General features: G+C 43.0%; 1 protein-coding gene across 1 annotated transcript in view; it reads left to right on the top strand.

Moving 5' to 3' along the window:
- The window catches only part of smpdl3a (sphingomyelin phosphodiesterase acid like 3A), a 73,401-nt gene extending 54,566 nt beyond the window's left edge, over nucleotides 1-18,835 (top strand). The window contains exons 7-8 of the mRNA XM_068025377.1: nucleotides 6,084-6,208; nucleotides 13,179-18,835. Coding sequence (XP_067881478.1) covers nucleotides 6,084-6,208; nucleotides 13,179-13,484 — 431 coding nt within the window. The 3' untranslated portion in view covers nucleotides 13,485-18,835. The remainder of the gene's footprint in view (nucleotides 1-6,083; nucleotides 6,209-13,178) is intronic.
- Nucleotides 18,836-19,036: the final 201 nt, after the last annotated feature.

Genomic DNA, 19,036 nt, shown 5'->3' with positions numbered 1-19,036 from the left:
CATTTCTAAAGCTCATAACTCTGCTTTCTCTCTTTGCAGGGGAAGAGCGTGTACAATCTCAGGAGAGACAGAGACTTGGTGAGGTGGGGGAGTCGGTGGGGGGGCCTCCAGTGACAGACTTTTTGACAGCCGCTGACAATGCCTGCCCACTGTGAAGGACATCTTGTTCTAGGATGTTGCAGATGTCAGCAACAACCTGTCATGAAAATATGAGCCTCCTGGTACACATGTCGAGAGATCTGATAAATAAAAGCAAAATACTGCAGATGCTAGAAGTTTGAAATAAGAACAGAAAGTGCTGGAGATGCTCAGCAATTCTAGCAGCATTTGTGGAGAAGAAACAGTTAACATTTCAGGTCTGTGACCTTTCATCAGAACTGGTTAAAGTTTTAAATGTAATAGGCTTTGAGCAAGTGAAAGGCGGGAGGGGGAAGAAGAACAAAAGGGAAGGTGTGTGATCGGGCAGAGTGTAGGTGAGGTTAAATGACAGAGATGTCACAGAATAAAACGCCAATGGAGCACTAATAGTCATAGTAAAACACAAAGCATGAGTCCAGAAAGAATGTTTATGGCAGAATAATGAACAGCTCTGTCCAAAAGCAAAAACATGAAAAAAAGTTTATGACAGGCACGTGGTTAAAAAATAAAATAAAAATTGAAAAAAATGAAGTGGCAATTATGTTCTGAAATTGTTGAACTCAATGTTGAGTCCAGAAGGCTGTAGAGTGCCTAATCGGAAGATGAGCTGCTGTTCATTAGAACACTGTAGCAGGCCAAGAACAGAAATGTGGGCATGAGAGCAGGGTGGTGAATTAAAATGGAAAGAGACTGGGAGCTTGGGGTCATGCTTGCAAACTGAGCAGAGGTTTGTCCCAAAGTGGTCACCCAATCTGCGTTTGATCTTCCCATTGTAGAGGATACTGCATTGTGAGCAGCGAATACAGTATACTAAATTGAAAGAAGTACAAGTAGATCACTGCATCACCTGGAAGGAGTGTTTGGGGCCTTGGATGGTGAAGAGAGAGGAAGTAAAGGGGCAGGTGTTGCACCTCCCGCGATTGCATGGGAAGGTGCGTGGGAAGGGGACGAGGTGTCGGGGGTGATGGAGGAGTGGACCAGGGTGTTGCGGAAGGAATAGCCCCTTTGGAATGATGAAAGGGGAGGGGAAAATGTGTTTGGTGGTGGCATCATGCTGGAGGTGGTGGAAATGGTGGAGGATGATCCTTTTGATCTTGAGGCTGGTGGGGTGGAAAGTGAGGACAAGGGGAGTCCTGTTGCGGTTCTGGGAGGGGGGGGGAAGGGGTGGGGGGTAGAAGTGCGGGAAGTGGGTCTTGAGGAACAGCAGCTCATCTTCCGATTAGGCATTCTACAGCCTTCAGAACGCAACATTGAATTCAACAATTTCAGAGCAGGACTGCCTTTTTTTAAAAAAAATTATTTTTATTTACTTTTTAATTTAATTTAATTTTTTAACCATTGCCTGTCTTAAACTTGTTTTTTCATGTTTTTCTTTTGGACAGAGCTGTTCATTATTCAGCTGTTAACACTCTGGACTTATGCTTTGTCTTTTTCTACTACTATTAGTGCTCACTTTGCCTTTTATTCCATGACATCTCTGTCATTTAATCTCTCCTGCCCTCTGCCCTGTCACACACCTTCCCTTTTCTTTTTCTTTCCCGCTGTCCCCTCTCACCTGCTCAAAGCCTATTACCTTTCTAACTTTTGCCAGTTCTGATGAAAGGTCACAGACCTGAAACGTTAACTCTTTTTCTCTCCCCACAGATGCTACCTGATTTTTTGAGTATTTCCAGCACTTTCTGTTTTTATTCGAGAGATCAGATGCTTTGTCTGTCAATCCTGTTTTGCGGGTCTTACCTCCTTGGAACTGGATCTTTGTGTCCATCCCCTCTGCAACTTGCCCAGACAGTGGAGGAAGACTGCGAAAACAGTGGTGATGAAGACACACTATCACTTGATTTCACACTCGCAGCCACCAGCTCAGATACTGACACTGAGCATATCTTACAGTATAGTATAGAGGTGGTACCTGTATGTGGTGAGGCACCGGGCACAATTGTGCTGCAGTCAGGACGGGGGCAGGGAAAGCTCATGTGCCAGCTCGCCAGAGGGTGAGGTTGCAAAAGAGTTCTGCTGCAGAGGACTCGGACGAGGAATTTCTGGCAGGTTACAGAAGAAGGTTGATGGGTGTACACAACAAAATGCTTGGTGCATTGGGAAGCCTGCCAGAAAGCCTGCTTTCAATAATAAGGAGCATGGAGGAGTCTGGCACCAACTTGGCACAGAACTTTGTGCAGCGCTTGGAGCTGCCCTCCCCAAAATTGAACTGTTGGCCAACTCCATTAAAAACTTGTGGAACCAAACATGATACAGCATCTGATGGCTGATGTCTCAGCTTCTATTGCAGCAGATGCAGCTTCCATCAAAAGTCTGAATACTGCAGTGGAAGAATGTGCACTCGACTGCTGTCATGGCTATGCAAACCAGTGTTCAAAGGGAACTTACAGGGTCTCACAGCAGTCTGTCCTCCAACAAATAACTAAGATTGCTGAGGAGCCATAGCCATGTTGGCTGCAGTCTTGAGCTTGCATTGGCAGAAAGCTAAGCCTCCGTGACTTCAATCTGAGACTCCTGGTGGAAGCTGCCTGTGCTGCAGTGGAAGCTGAGACATAGACCATTAGATGCTGCATCATGGTTGGATCCACAAGGTAGTGGATGGAGTTGATCATCAGATCCATTCTGGAAATGACTGGCCCCAATCTTTATGCAAAGCCCTGTGCCAATTTAGTACGAAGCTCCTCCATGCTCCTGGACGTTGACCACAGGCTTTCTGGCAATCTTCCCAGTGCACCAAGAATTTCAATGTGCATACCCATCAGCTTCTTTCTGTTCCTCCACTGCCTGGCCAGATTGCACATGTGTATCTGAAAGGAGAAATGCACAAGGGTAATATATTAAGGGAGTTGGAGTTGGGGTGGAAAGTAAAGGAGTATACTTACAGCACCTGCAGCTTGTAAATCAATAGATTGTGAGACGAGGAAGAAATTGGTTGTGAAGAGGAGGATTAAGTATGAGAATACTGTCATCTTCAGGTATTCAGTCCCACCAGTGGCCATGGGTTCAGCAATTGTTATTTCAATAGTGACCAGCACCGCTTCCTCCAAGGGGGTTAGGACATGCTGGCGTACCTGTCACTCTACAGGTAGCCCTGGCTGTCTCTAGTTATGCACCACCTCGACCTGCAAGATAAGGAGGTATATGTGAGTGTCGTGCAGTCTGTTTGCGTGACATGGCTGTCATGGTTGAAGAGCAGCACCAGGCATATCTACATCTGCTGAAGCTACAACACAAGACTATATGCATGCTAAATAGCAGAAACAGCTTGCTATAGACTCAGCTAAGCTCCTACAAGCAACATGGCATATCATAGTTCTGCAGTCCTGCCACATCCAGTTGTGAATGGTGGTGGACAATTAAACAACTAACTGGAGGAGGAGGCTCCAAAAACATCCCCATCCTCAATGATGGGGGAGCAGAGCACATCAGTGTGAAAGACAAAGCTAAAGCATTTGCATCTTCAGGGTGGATGATCCATCTCAGCCTCCTGAGGTCCCCAGCATCACAGATACCAGTCTTCAGCCAATTCAATTCACTCTACATGATATCAAGAAATGGCTGAGTGCACTGAATGCAGTGAAAGCTATGGACCCAACAATATCCCAGCTGTCGTCCTGAAGACTTGTGCTCCAGAACTAGCCACGTCCCTAGTCAAGTTGTTCCATCATAGCTACAACACTGGCATCTACCCAACAATGTGCAAAGCTGCCCAGGTATGTCCTGTCCCCATGAAAAGTAGGACAAATCCAATCTGGCCAATTACTGCCTTGTCAGTCTACTCTCAGTCATCAGCAAAGTGGTGGAAAGTGTCATTGACAGTGCTGTCAAGTGGCACTTACCAATAACCCACTTACCGATGCTCAGTTTGGGTTCTGCCAGGAACACTCGGCACCAGACCTCATTAAAGCTTTGGTTTAAACAAGGACAAAAAAGTTGAACTCCAGAGGTGAGGTGAGTGACTTACCTTGACAGCAAGGCAGGATTTGACTGACTGTGGCATCCAGGGGCCTGAATGAAATAAAATATAATGGGAATTGAGGGAAAAGCTCTCCACTTGCTGGGCTCATACTGAGCGCAAAGGAAGATTGTTGTGGTTGTTGGAGGCCAATCATTTCAATCCCAGGACATCATTGCATGTGTTCCTCAGGCTAGTGTCCTAGGCCCAACCATCTTCAGCTGCTTCATCAATGACATTCCTGCCAACGTAAGGTCAGAAATGGCAATGTCTGCTGATGGTTGCATAGTGTTCAGTCCTATTTGTAACTCCTCAGATACTGAAGGAGTCTGTACCTCCATGCAGAAAGACCTAGAAAACATTCAGACTTGGGCTGATAAGTGGCAAGTAACATTCACGCCACATAAGTGCCAAGCAATGACTCTCTCCAACAAGAGGGAATCTAAACATCTCCTTGGGACATTCAATGTTATTACCATTGCTGAATCATCCTTAATCACTTCCTGGGGGTTACCATTGACCAGAAGCTGAACAGGAGCAGCCATATGACTACTGCTACAAGAACAGCTCAGAGGCTGGGAATTATACGGTGAGTAACTCGCCTCCTGACTCCTCAAAATCTGTCCACCATCCACAAGGCACATGTCAGGAGTGTGCTCGAATACTTCCCACTTGTCTCAATGAGTGCGGCTCCAACAACACTCAAGAAGCTCAACACCATCCAGTACAAAGAAGCCCGCTTGATTGGCACCCCATCCAGCATTTTAAACATTCACTCCTTCCACCACTTGTGCACAATGGCAGCAGTGTGTACCATGTACAAGATATACTGCAGCAACTCACCAAGGCTCCATCGACAGCACCCTCCGAGTCGGCGAGCAGCAGGTGTATGGGAACACCACCACCTTAAGGTTCCCCTCCAAGTCGTATACCATCCTGACTTGGAAATATATTGCTGTTCCTTTACTGTCACTTGGTCAAAATTCTAACAGCAGTGTTGGTGTACCTACACCACATGGATTGCAGTGGTTCAAGAAGGTGGCTCACCACCAATGCTCTCTCAAGACCATTAGGGTTGGGCAATAAATGCTGGCCTTGCCAGCGATATCCACATCCCATGAACAAATTTTTTTTAAAAGCTGACTGTGCATAAGCTGTGAGATGTGGGTGTGATGCTTCCAGCTGTGCTAAGTGTGTGAGAGTGCAGTAGAGCATATGAATGTTAGGTATGAGTCCTGATTGATCGAAATTGTTGGTAGTTGAGTGATGAGAATGTGGTGAATTGAGTAGCTGAGGCTAGTGGTGCAGTTGGTAGAATATGGCATTTAAAGATGCATTCAATGACTTTGACTACTTGTGTGAGATCAAAGAACTTCTTGTGGCACTGCATCCAGGTCCTCAGCTTGAATGCTGACATTAACCTCCATGGCTAACTGCACCCAATGCCTTTAGAGCATGTTTCTGGAAGGCCTCCTGGCCCCCCCCCGGATACACACTACCTCTCCTACTTTCCACCTCCTCCACCAACAGCTACAGGGCAGCCACCAAAAACCTTGGAGCCTGGTCTCTCCCATGTTGTGCCATATTTAATTGTTTCCCAGATCAGATTCACTTCCTGCATGACTGCTGCAGCTGAAATGCATCTTCGCTTTTAAGAGGTGCAGGCTAGTTTTAAGTGGTGCTGGCAAGTTACAATTTCGGACACCCTGCTGATGCAGCACCCAATGAGCAGCATGGCTAGCTGCAATCATTCTAATGAGCAGGCAACATGAAGTTGAGGTGTTTCCTATATTTCAATCAATGAGTGTGAGTTAATGATGCATCACTATCCCCTTTCCCATTTTCGGGAGCTATCCAATTTAGTTGCTGCATTGTTTTAGATCTCAAAGTATGCTAATAACCTAAAGAGTATATTTTAGAAGTATAAGTATTAATGTTGCAAAATTTTTTAACAATTCAATTCTTTTATTTTCTGCTCTTTGTTCTTCACCAGGGAATCCTATTAGCTCTTTATTTGTGGGACCAGCTATTACTCCACACAGAAGTGTTTTGATCGGTGTAACCAATAACCCAGGATTACGCTTGTACAAGTATGACGTAAATGACTACAGCTTGCTGGTAAGTGTTGGTTGCAAGAACTTAAGACATCAGTGTTTCTGCTTTGGGCACAATCAAGAAATTGTTCCCAAAATCTGCTTGAGATTGAGTTGTTTGGATTAGGCTTCAAGTTTCTGCCAATATTAATTTGCATAAATACAAAGGTCAAATCTTCCATGTACCAGCACAATTGGGCAGTGTAATAGAACATAATTGTTTCTTTTGCTTTCCATTAAATAGTGTTCTTCGTATTTGAGTGGTAACCTAGCACAGTTTTTTTTTAATCCAGCTGAAAATGAGTTTATCAACAAAAATAAGCATTATAATAAGAGTATCCAGTTCTCCACCTGTGAGTAACCTGATTTAAAATCACTGAAAATGGCACTGTGAAACTCTACTGAACCATTTAACAGTTTATTGGTGTACAGTAGTTACTGCCTTGACAAATTAAATAATTTTTTGATGGAAATGCTTTTAAAATATGCCTCTGCACTAAAGAAAATAAACACAATTTGAAGAGCCTTCCCGAAACAATGAATCAGTAGAATCTCTCAATTTCGGCCTCAGGACATATCCAGATTTTTAAATGTTGCTTTTTGCTGTCACTGTACTTATAGAGGCACTGTTGCAAATTTGGGTCTGCTTCCTGATTCGGTGGTGTCGGCTGATCCAGAAAGTGGCTTGAGCATCTTACTTTTATGGCAATTAGTCACACTGCACTATCTTTCTTTGGTTGATGGCACAACCAAGGGGCATAGCAAAAGAACCCCCTTGTATTTGGGCTGTGTGGTCATGTTTCTTGCACAAATGCCTCTTTAATCTCATGGAAGGCAGAACAAGTAAACACTTGAAGTGAGGCTTGACACAAATTGTTAAGCTGCTTCAATTCACATGACGTAACAGTACAACAGTTACAATCAATTTCACTGAGTTCAATCAGTACAACTTATCTTCATGTAATGATACAAAGTAAAGAACATGCCACACTTCCCCACATCACAGGGTCACTTTATATGACTTGAACAATGTCTTCTAGCTTCCTCCAGAATTTAAACCCTAATTGCTGTCTCGATCTTAATTTTTTTTAAAACAAAGTCGTTTATCAGCAAAATATGTTTTACTGCTTAATTGCCAAGGGCAGCACAGTGGCGCAGTGGTTAGCACCGCAGCCTCACAGCTCCAGGGACCCGGGTTCGATTCCGGGGTACTGCCTGTGTGGAGTTTGCAAGTTCACCCTATGTCTGCGTGGGTTTTCTCCGGGTGCTCCGGTTTCCTCCCACAAGCCAAAAGACTTGCAGGTTGATAGGTAAATTGGCCATTATAAATTGTCACTAGTATAGGTAGGTGGTAGGGAAATATAGGGACAGGTGGGGATGTTTGGTAGGAATATGGGATTAGTGTAGGATTAGTATAAATGGGTGGTTGATGTTCGGCACAGACTCGGTGGGCCGAAGGGCCTGTTTCAGTGCTGTATCTCTAATCTAATCTAATCTAATCTAATGTTATAGGCTAAGATACTTATATAGGTTTACAGACGTTATACTAGATACTATTGAACAGAAACTTTATTGATATCCGGTCCTATAGTGTCAGCTTGGCTCATTTGGTAGCACCTCTGAGGCAGTAGGTCGTGGATTCAAAGCATTATGGATTTGACTACATAATCTAGGCAGGTACAGTAGTACTGAGACTGCTGTATGGCCAAAGTTGCCACCTTTGGATGGAATATTAAAGCAAGGTCCTAGCTCTTAAGTGGATGGAGACACTTATGCCACACATTGAAGGATGTTTTTTTTTTTAAGAAGGCCCTGAAGGTAAGGAAAAAAGCTAGGTAGCATGTCCAGCCAGCAAGTTCCAACATTCCACTTTTGTTCCTCTTCATGCTCTTAGATCAAGCTTAAAGAAACAGAAATGGAACACCTGTTGCAATGCTGACTGCAAGAAGCCAATTCAAACTATGTTACATGGCAATATATTGGGCTGAATTTTACCAGTCTTCTGACATCGGGGGTCATGGCAGGGGGACTTCTCCCTCCATGTTGCCGGTTGAAAAGTGTCCATTTTCTTGTAGCTTAGTTCAACAGTTTACTTTTATTTCATGATTCCTCCAGTTCTTTTCATATTTCACCATTGTTCCCTCTGTTAGCGTGACAGAGTCATGGAGTAATTAAAGCACAGAAGGAGGCCATTCATCCCACCAAGTTCATGCTGGCTTTCTGTAGAGCATTCTAATTGGTCCCATTCCCCCACTCTATTCCCATAGCCATGTAAGTTTATTTCCTTTTGAAATCATTCATTGTCTCCACTTCCTCCACCCTCATAGGCAGCGAGTTCCAGGTCATTGCTACTCGCTGTGTAAAAAATGTTATTCCTCACATCGCCCCTGCATCTCTTGCCCAAAACCTTAAATCTGTGTCACCTAGTCCTTGTACCATCAGCAAATGGGAACAGTTTTTCAGTGTCTACCTTATCTAAATCTGTCATAATCTTGTACACACCTACCAAATCTCCCTTCAACCTCTTTTGCCCTAAGGAGAGCAATCCCAGCTTCTCCAACTTAACCTTGTAGCTAAATACCTTCATCCTTGGAACCATTCTGGTAAATCTCCCCTGAATCCACTCAAGGACACTCACTTCCTTCCTAAAGTGTGGTGATCAGGACTGGGCGCAATACTCTTTTTGTTGCCTACCCAGAGCTTTATATAAGTTCAGCATAACTTCCCTGCTTTTATACTCAGTACCACTATTTGTGAACCCCAAGATCCCATATGCTTTTCTAACTACTCTCTCAGTATGTCCTGCCTTCAAAGATCTAAGCACATGAACCCTCAGATCCCGGTGTCCCTGTACACTCTTAAATGCCATTTAGTCTGTATTGCCTCTTCCTATCCCTTCTTCTATCACATCACATTTCTCTGTATTAAATTCCATCTGCCACTTGGCTGCCCATTCTGCTAGCCTATCAGTATCCTGTTGCGGTGGATTGGTATCATCCTCACTGTCAGCCTAGCCTTCAATTTTGGTATTATCAGCAAATTTTGAACCTTTACTCTATTCCAATATCCAAATCAATTGTGTATATATCAAAAAAAATCAGTGATCCTAGCATTGAATCTTGGAGATCACCACTGTCTACCATCTTCCAGTCTCAAAAACAATCATTTACCATGATTTTCTGTTTTCTCTCCTTAGGCCAATTTTTATCCAATCTGAGCCCGACCCTCTGATTCCATGATCATCAGTTTTGTTAAGCAGCATTTTATGTGGTACTTTGTCAAACGCTTTCTTAAAATCCATCAAGACAATATCCATTGATTTCCCTTCATCAGTCTTCTCCATTACTTCATCAAAAATTGAATTTTAGTCATGCATGATCTACCTTTTACAAATCTGTGCTGGCTCTCCTTGATTAACTCAGATCTCTCCAAGTGCCTGTTGATTTTCTTCCCTGATTATATTTTCAAAAACTTTACCGACCACTGATGTTAAAAACTGACCAGTCTATAGTTAATACGAATGCCCTTACACCCTTTCTTAATCAAGGTTGTCACATTTGCCACTTTCCTATCCTCTGGCACCTGCGCCCCCTTCCCCCCACCCATATCTAGGGGAAATTGGAAGAGCCCTTCCACTATCTAAACTCGGGCTTCCTTTAGCAACCTGGGATGCAAGCCATCCGGACCAGGCGACTGATCCATCCTAAACATAGCCAGCCTTTCCAGTTTATTCTTCCTATCAATTTTCATGCCATCCATTACCTCTACCATCTCTGCTTCAAATGAAAGTTTGTCAGCATCCTCTGCCGTAATAAACACCAATACAACTTCTTTGGCCTCTTTATCTCGAGAGACAATGGGTAAGCGCCTGGAGGTGGTCAGTGGTGTGTGGAGCAGCGCCACCAACAAAATACTCATTAAATATTCTAGTCTTGCCTTGCACCTCTAAGCATACATTAATCTTTTGTCCCTAATAGGCCCCACCCACCTCCTTCTGCTCACTTGCTATTTACATGCCAGTAGAAGATTTTTGAGTTCCCAGGGCCACACAATAGCACCACCTCTGCCTTCCATTACAAGAAAAATGTTGTGGGTGTGGTGGGATAGAGTAAGGGGAGAGGCATCCCTACACTGTGAGTTCTTGCCAGAGTAACGCAGTCAGGATTCAGCATATCTCTCTATGGCTATTGGTTTGAAGTGCATCAGCCTCCAGGTGGACAAAAATGGGCCTTACTGGTCGAAGCCAGGCCAATGACCATTGAAGAAAGATGGTATTTAAAAAAAGAAAAATTCTTATTGGCTCCCTTATACATGAGGGCACGAGGAACATGGCAAAAATCAGGGGAGGTTGAGGAAGTGCACTCACAGCGGTGCTTTTGCACATCCACCTCATGCAATTATGTTCCCTCCATTGACCCACGATCTGCCACATCACAACTGGAGCACTTTAAGGACCAGTAAGTCAGAATATATGATGCCTCTTAGGTGTTTCTGTCATCTTTGTGTTGCTTGTCTGTTTCTGTTTCTTTCCTCTCGAGCTTGCATTTACTTCCTTTTATTTCACCGTCTGCATCCAACCTACTAACATGCAAACTCAGACTGGACAAGACCAGCTGGTCCTTCAAGTCTGTCACAAACAGTCATGACACAGCTAAGCATCATAATTCCCATATAATAAAAGCAAAATAATGCAGATGCTGGAAATCTGAAATAAAAACAAGAAATGCTGGAAATACTCAGCAGGTCTGGCAGCATCTGTGGAGAGAGAAGCAGAGTTAACGTTTTAGGTCAGTGGCGCTTCTTCAAAACTGACAAATATTAGAAATGTGAAAGATTTTAAGCAAGTAAAGCAGGGGGTGGGGCAAGAGGTAACAAAAGAGAAGGTGTTGATAGGACAAGGTAACAGAGAATAACTGTCCAGAAGGCAAACGCAATGTTAATGGTGTGCTGAAAGACAAAGCGTTAGTACAGAGAGGGTATGAATTGACTGTAAAGCACAAAGCACTCCAAGCACTACCATTAAAATGTTTTAAATAAAAATGGTAACAGTGGGTAGGCACAGTAGAAACAACTAACCAAACTAAAAAAAAACTCAAATAAAATAACCAAAGAAAAAATAACTAAACATAAAAATGGGGGGGGGGGGGGTGGGGGCATCATGCTCTGCAATTATTGAATTCATTGTTCACTCCGGCAGGCTGTAGCCTGTCTAATCGGTAAATTAGATGCTGTTCCTCGAGCTTGCGTTGATGTTTGCTGGAACACTGCAGCAATCCCTGGAAAGAGATGTGAGCATTTAATGGGGTGCGGGTAGGGTGGTTTGAAATGGCCAGCAACTGGAAGCTCGGGGTCATGCTTACGTACGGAGCGGAGGTGTTCCGCAAAGAGGTCACCCAATCTGCGTTTTGTCTCCCCAATGTAGAGGAGACCATATTGTGAGCAGCGAATACAGTATACTGAATTGAAAGAAGTTCAAGTAAATCGCTGCTTCACCTGAAAGGAGAGTTTGGAGTCTTGGAAAGTGAGGAGAGATGAGGTAAATGGGCAGGTATTACACCCTCCTGTGATTGCAGGGGAAGGTGCTGTGGGAAGGTGGTGGGGATAATGGAGGAGTGGACGAGAATGTTGCGGAGGGAATGATCCCTTCGGAATGCTGACAGGGGAAAGAAGAGGAAGATGCATTTGGTAGTGGCATCACACTGGATGTGACGGAGGATAATCCTTTGGATGTGTAGGCTGTGGGGTAGAAAGTGAGGACAATGGGAATGCTGTCACAGTTCTGGGAGGGAGGGGAAGAGGTGAGGGTAGAGGTGCGGGAAATGGGCCGGACACGGTTGAGGGCCCTGCTGACCACAGTGGGGGGGAATCCTCGGTTGAGGAAAAAGGAAGACCTATCAGAAGCACTGTCATGGAAGGTTGCATCATCAGAGCAGATGCATCGAAGATGGAGAAACTGGAAGAATGGAATGGAGTCCTTACAGGAGGCAGGGTGTGAAGAAGTGTAGTCGCGATAGCTGTGGGAGTCGGTGGGCTTATAATGAATATTAGTAGACAGCCTATCCCCAGAGGTGGAGACTGAGAAGTTGAGGAAGGGAAGAGAAGTGTCGGAGATGGACCATGTGATTATTTTGTTTGTTTCTACTGTGCCTACCCACTGTTTCTATTTTTCTTTTTTAATTTTAATGTTTGTGCTTGGAGTGCTTTGTGCTTTACAGTCAATTCACACCCTCTCTGTACAAACGCTTTGTCTTTCAGCACACCATTAACATACCGTTTGGTTTTGTTCCATGACCTTCTGGTCTGTTATTCTCTGTGACCTTGTCCTATCAACACCTCTTTTGTTACCTCTTGCCCCACCCCCTGCTTTACTTGCTTAAAATCTTTCACATTTCTAATATTTGTCAGTTTTGAAGAAGGGTCACTGATCTGAAATGTTAACTCTACTTCCCTCTCCACAGATGCTGCCAGAGCTGCTGAGTATTTCCAGCATTTCTTGTTTTTAATATAATTCCCATATAATCGGGTATTCTGGTGGGAGTTGCAAAAAAAAAGATTTTAAACAAATCTAGGCCAATTCAGGGAATAAAGTCTGGGAAATTCCTTCTCCTATCTCCCTTTCTCAAAAAATATTCAAAATAATTTCCAGGAGATCAGTGACCATGAGCTATATACCCTACATCCCGTGTACATTTTGTACAAAGTGATATATACTACAGCAAGGAATTCATGCCGCTCCTTTTTTTGAACTTTTGCAACAAATCCACACTAACCACGTGAGCTGGTAACTTATTCCAATTGTCAGTATCCCTTGGCATAAAGAAAAGCCTACTCCTGTGCTTACATAACTTATACCCATGACCTCTTATTTTCCTTAGTTCAAATAGTCTGTCCACATAGTCAGGAGTCTGATCTAAACTAACTTTTCAAATAAAAGCAGTTATTAAATCAGACATGTATCGGGTAATATAATGGAGAAAATATTCTTTTTCTTGCAGGATTTCTGGCAGTATTACTTGAACCTTACCGAAGCCAATGAGGAGAAGCAGCCTGACTGGAAGCTGGAATACATCATGACAGTAGCCTATGGCATAAAAGATATACAACCACAATGTTTGTACAATTTAACTAATCAGTTCATAGCGTCACACCGTGAGAAATTCCAAATGTATTATAATCATTACTTAGTCAGTTATAATACCAGCGTGGAATGTGTAGACTTTTGTAAGGTGAAACAGATATGTGCTATAAGATATTTAGATCACACTTCATATAATAACTGCATTTTAAGGGGACTAAAGTAGGACTGTTTCAAGGAAAAAGATTGTGTTGAACCCTAAGAGAACTGTATTCCTTCTCTATTTCAATTTTTAAAAAAAACTTTATTTCTTTTATTTCCTGGCAGACTACTTTTTTGCTCTTTTTAAAATTGATTTTCCCTACTTATCATTTCTTCCTCCCTGTTTTTTGTTGTATTCTGCTGATTCTGTTTTGCTTTTATTTTTCCATCATTCTGCTTTCCTTCTTCCTGTTTTACTGCAACATTTTTTCTCTATTACTGTAAAATGCTATGTTTTAAGCACTTCAGTGGTTATTCCCTATTCTGAGGATCAAAGACTAAAGAATCATACAGCACAGAAAGAGGTCATTCCATCCATAATGCCTGTGCCACCTCTTAGAAAGAACCACCCAATTAGTCCCACTCCCCCAATCTTTTCCCAAAGCTCTGAAAATTATTCCACTTCAAGTATTTATCTAAATTCTCTTTTAAAATTTACTATTGAATCTGCTTCCACCACTCTTTCAGGCAATGCATTCCAGATAACCATAACTTGCTACCTAAATTCTTTTTTCCTCATGTTGGCAGTTACCTCAAATCTGTGTCTTCTGATTACTGACTGTTCTGCCATCGGAAACGGTGTATCCTTATTTACTCTACTAAAACCCTTCAATTAGTTTGAACACCAAAGTCAGTTCTCCCCTTATCCATCTCTGCTCTAAGGAGAACGACCCCAGTTCCTCCTGTCTCTCCACATAACTGACATCCTTCAAACATGCTACCAGTCTAGTAAATCTCCTTTTCACCCTCTCCAAGGCTTTGATATCCTTCCTAAAGTGTGGTGCCAAGAATTGAACACCGTACTGTAGCTGGGTCCTAACTACTGCTTTATAAATATTTGGCATACCTGCCTTGCTTTTATACTCTTATGCTTCTATTTATAAGACCAAGAATCTTGCATCCCTTTTTAAAAGTATTCTCAACATCTGCAAGGAAGCCTTCTTTTCCTGATACACGAATGAAGTGTCAGTCTTGGCTCAGTAGCACTCTCACCTCTGAGTCAGAAGGCCATGGGTTCAAGTCCCACTCCAGAGACTTGCGCAGTTAATCTCTGTTCAGCATAGTACTCGGGAAGTACTGTACAGTTAGAGCTGCCACCTTTTAGGTGAGCTTTAAAACTGAGGTATTGTCTGCCCTCTCAACTGGACGTAAAAGATCCATAGCATTATAGGAAGAAGTGCTCCCAATGTGTCCTGGCCAGCATCTATCCCTCAAACAACATTTCTAAAACAAATTATCTAGTGATTATCACCTTGCTGTTTGTGGGACCTTGCAGTGTGCATTTGGCTGTACAATTTCCTACATTACAACAATGACTATACATAAATACAAAAACCCTTCAATACCATACATAAATATAGTCCATTCGCTGTTTAGGATGTCCTGAGGCTGGGAAAAGGCACTATATAAATGCAAATTCTTTCTTTTGTCTTTTTAAGGTTTCAACAGGTATTTCACTTGTGCTGTGGCCCAAAGAGCGCACCTTTAAGCAAGCCTTCTTCCTTAGGAATGGGATTCTGACATTATATGCACAGTATTAACATTGCCCATCAGGCAAGCAGAAGCCCTTCTTACTGTAATGAGTGCTCATTGAAATAATGAGAGCTGTCTTTTGTGCATATAACCTTTAGATAGTAGCATTATCTGACTGCGAGACGTTGGCTATAAAGTACAAACAGGTTTAACAAAAGTAAAAAGTAGACTAGCAGGAAATCAGGAAATTAACTTCCTCGAATACAATAATAACAATAAAGCCTTACATTTCACTAACCCTTTTTGTAATGCTCACCCTGAATCACTGTCCTTAATGTAACTCAGCCTTTAACTCATGGGGCTTAGAGGAACTGAAGATCTAGCAATATACACCCATTCAAGTTCAAAACTGAGATACAAAAAATTGGTGCCTTTTGTTAAACAAGGCTTATTAAGTTGAAATGCTGGTTTCCTGAACTCCACCCAGATGCTAGACTTAAATCCCTTTGTACATTAACTCAAATTTTATCTTCCATTGATTTGATTTCAGTCCAAAACAGACAGTCATGTTATTAAAAACAGAAAATGCCGGAGATTCTCAGTAGCTCAGCATCTGTGGAGAAAGAGACAAAGTTAGCATTTCAGGTCGATGACCTTTCAGCAGAACTGGGGAAGGTTAGAGATGCAACCTCTAGATACATCTTTTGTTTGTTTACTTGTCTCATTACCATCTCAGGTCTGGCAGCATCTGTGGAGAAAGAAACAGAGTCAACGTTTCAGATCTGTGACCTTTGTTATGATCAGGTGAGGAGGGGTGGAAGGGCTCCCCTCTTTTCCCTCTCCTTGTTTGACCGCAACGGGGTTTATTTCTTTTTAAAAGTGAACGTACTTGCCAATTCAGCAAGTTTTTCACTATTTCCGTGCTATGAGCATAAAATAACCAATTGAGTTTAAGAAAGAAAGAGGTTAGCTTTATTGTACCTAAACTGATCTAAGTAAAATAATAAACTATGCCGCAGTGGTTAGCACCGCAGCCTCACAGCTCCAGGGACCCGGGTTCAATTCTGGATACAGCCTGTGCGGATTTTGCAAGTTCTCCCTGTGACCGCGTGGGTTTTCGCCGGGTGCTCCGGTTTCCTCCCACAGCCAAAAACTTGCAGGTTGATAGGTAAATTGGCCATTATAAATTGTCCCTAATGTAGGTAGGTGGTAGGGAATATGGGATTACTGTAAGGTTAGTATAAATGGGTGGTTGTTGGTCGGCACAGACTCGGTGGGCCGAATGGCCTGTTTCAAATAAATAAATAAATAAATAAACTTTCAGACACATACACAAATTGGTTTCAGAGTGGGGAAGGAGTCCAGAGCAATAAAAAGGGGTGTACAGGGTTTGGTGACTCGGTTGTCTTCCGGATGAACTCGGTCGTCCTGAGGCTTCCAACTGGTAGATGTAGCCAGCAGGTTTGCTAGTCCTCCTGGAAAACAGGAATGTGGATGAGTTCCTTCACGGGGTCTCTGTCTGCAGCAGTGATAGACTTAGGTGGTCACGGCCAGCAGGCAGGATTCGAAACTTGCCAGGAGGACTGGGTTGGGGGAGAGGTGGGGAGAGAGGGAGACCCCACTTGGATCTACTCTGTTCAGCATCCCCAGTTGCTTGTCTGCTGCAGAGGGAGAAAAGCAAGCCTAAAACACATTGGTGGGCCTGTCACATGATGGCTCAATATATATTTCCTCTTGCAACTTAATTAGTTCATGTCTAGGACTTCCCTTCTCTCCATAGGGTCCGATTGTTCAAGTGATTACCTTTGAGTGGTCCATTTCCACTTGTTTAATGTCCCAAGATTGCCTTTAATGTCTTGTTAATGGAGACTGGCCAGGTGAGGTACTCCAAACTTCTCAAGTTATTGTTCTGGGGTCGGTGGTGGGGTGAACTGGCCAGACATTCCAATTCCCTCTCAGTGCAGTGGAATCGAGGGATTTTGATGCAAATTTGGTGGCCATTTTAGCTGCTAGCAGTCATTTTTTTTTTTTCTTTTTTTCCTTTTTAAAAAAATTTAATGCAGGTTTCCAGCCGATGGCTTAAAAAAAATCATTCAGCATAGCATGTGTTCATGACACCTATCATCAGTGTTCTGAAAATTTGACTCTGTTTCTCTCTCCACAGATGCTGCCGGAGCTGCTGAGCATTTCCAGCACTTTCTGTTTTTATTTCAGATTTCCAACATCTCCAGTATTTTGCTTTTATCCGATTACCATCTCCTTTTGTCTTGCACAATCATCCCTTTCATCATTTAACCTCTCCTGCCTTCCGCTCTATCACAGACCTACCCTTGTGTTTTTTCCTTCCCTCACCCACTTCCCTGCCTCTCTATTTGCATAAACCTCTTGCATCTCTAACTTCTTCCACTTGAAAAGTCATTGACCTGAAATGTCATCTATGTTTCTCTGCCCACAGATGCTGTCTGACCACCTGAGTATATCCAGCATTTGCAGTAGTTTGCTATTGGGGCGGTCATGTTAAGCGGCTTCTACTTGATTTGCAATCAAGAAGTATTATCATATGAATAATGCCTTGCCTCCAGAGTGCATATTAAAGGCTCTGAATAGAATCTATCTATCTAGGTGGCAGGGTTCATCTGCATCTCGGACAGCAATGTGTATTCTCTTCAACAGAGAAAACAAGTCAGCAGAAACACTAGCGGTTGAGAAATTCTCATCAATCATGTAGGAATTATATTTAAATTAACCCACCATATCTCATTAATAGTTTTTCAAATATATAGGCCCCAAAATTTAAGGGGAAGGATAGAAGTTGGATGCTGTAAAGATTATGGTCTTTCCTTTGCCCTATTTGCATACTATTTCTTAGTGCCAGCTCAGGGACTGGGGAGTATTATATGGATAACAGCTTACATTTACGGGGAGCCCCTTTGGACAGAGTTGGCCCTCCTTTCAGGTCTGCTGAATCCTAAGATGGACCCATGGCAGAATGCCTTTCTGGGCTTGGTTATTCAGCAGCCTATGTCTGCATAATTACTCCCACTTGTGAAGGAACAGCCCAAAGAGCTCTCCTTGTGTCACTGTCGTGAAGGAGAGCAGGTTCCTCAGATTTAGGTTCCTGCTACCATACAGGATGCAAAATCAGTTTCACTGATCTGTGGGAAAGCAGACCTAATGGAATCACTCAGATCCTTAAATCCCTGAGATGTGTGTTTGATATCCCCTAAGCCTTCTGCGATGTTATATGGTGAAATCTAGTATTCGTCAATGGCTATTTGGGCTCCCAAAGCTTTAGTAAATGCTTCCATATTAGGGTTAGTGGTTTTGGAGACTATAGGAATGGATACAAAGGTTCCTGCAGTTGCCAGTTGGTCCAGGATGCATTGCCTCAGGCATCTCATATCAACAGAGAACAGAAATGAATTAGCTTTGACCGCAGCCATATGCCATACATTGTATGAGACAGAATGCAGAGCATTCATCCCTGTGTGATGATCTGCTTCTCTTCTTTGCAGGACCTCTGAGGTTATTGTCTGCATGCTCCAGAGCAGGGGCTGACTGTTTGTGGCCTCCACTCAGGAACTTGGGTTCCCCTTCCACTGTTGGCTTTCTTTTGTTCTGTGTCACACTCTGACAATTCTTCATCCATACTATCTAATTTATCCCAAGAGTTTCTCTTTGGGCTGGTGAGCACTGGTGAGGGGATGAATGACCAAGTGAGGAGATTGTTTTGTGGTCTTGCCTGCTGTTGCAGGTCCAGGTGGCTTATCATTTTTGCCGCCTTTAGCAGTCGTTCGTATTTTGTTCCATTTGTGGTACTTTAAATAAAGAATCACATTAAAATGATGGTATCCGTTTCCTTTTCTGATCCATTTGGGGTCACAAACAATAATAGCAACAGATATGATGCACATGAAGTTGGTTACAACTGCAACAAATTAATTTGCTGTGAACGAACCCACTGCAGCTACAGGGCCACCAACTTCTCCACCTGTGGCAGATTCAGAGGAGTTGCCTCATCCCTGTAAAGGGTTAAAACACTGA

This window comes from Heterodontus francisci, chromosome 3, assembly GCF_036365525.1.
Source record: "Heterodontus francisci isolate sHetFra1 chromosome 3, sHetFra1.hap1, whole genome shotgun sequence".
NCBI lineage: Eukaryota > Metazoa > Chordata > Chondrichthyes > Heterodontiformes > Heterodontidae > Heterodontus > Heterodontus francisci.
Note: the sequence above shows the minus strand (reverse complement) of the source record. Positions and strands in the feature narration are given on the sequence as shown.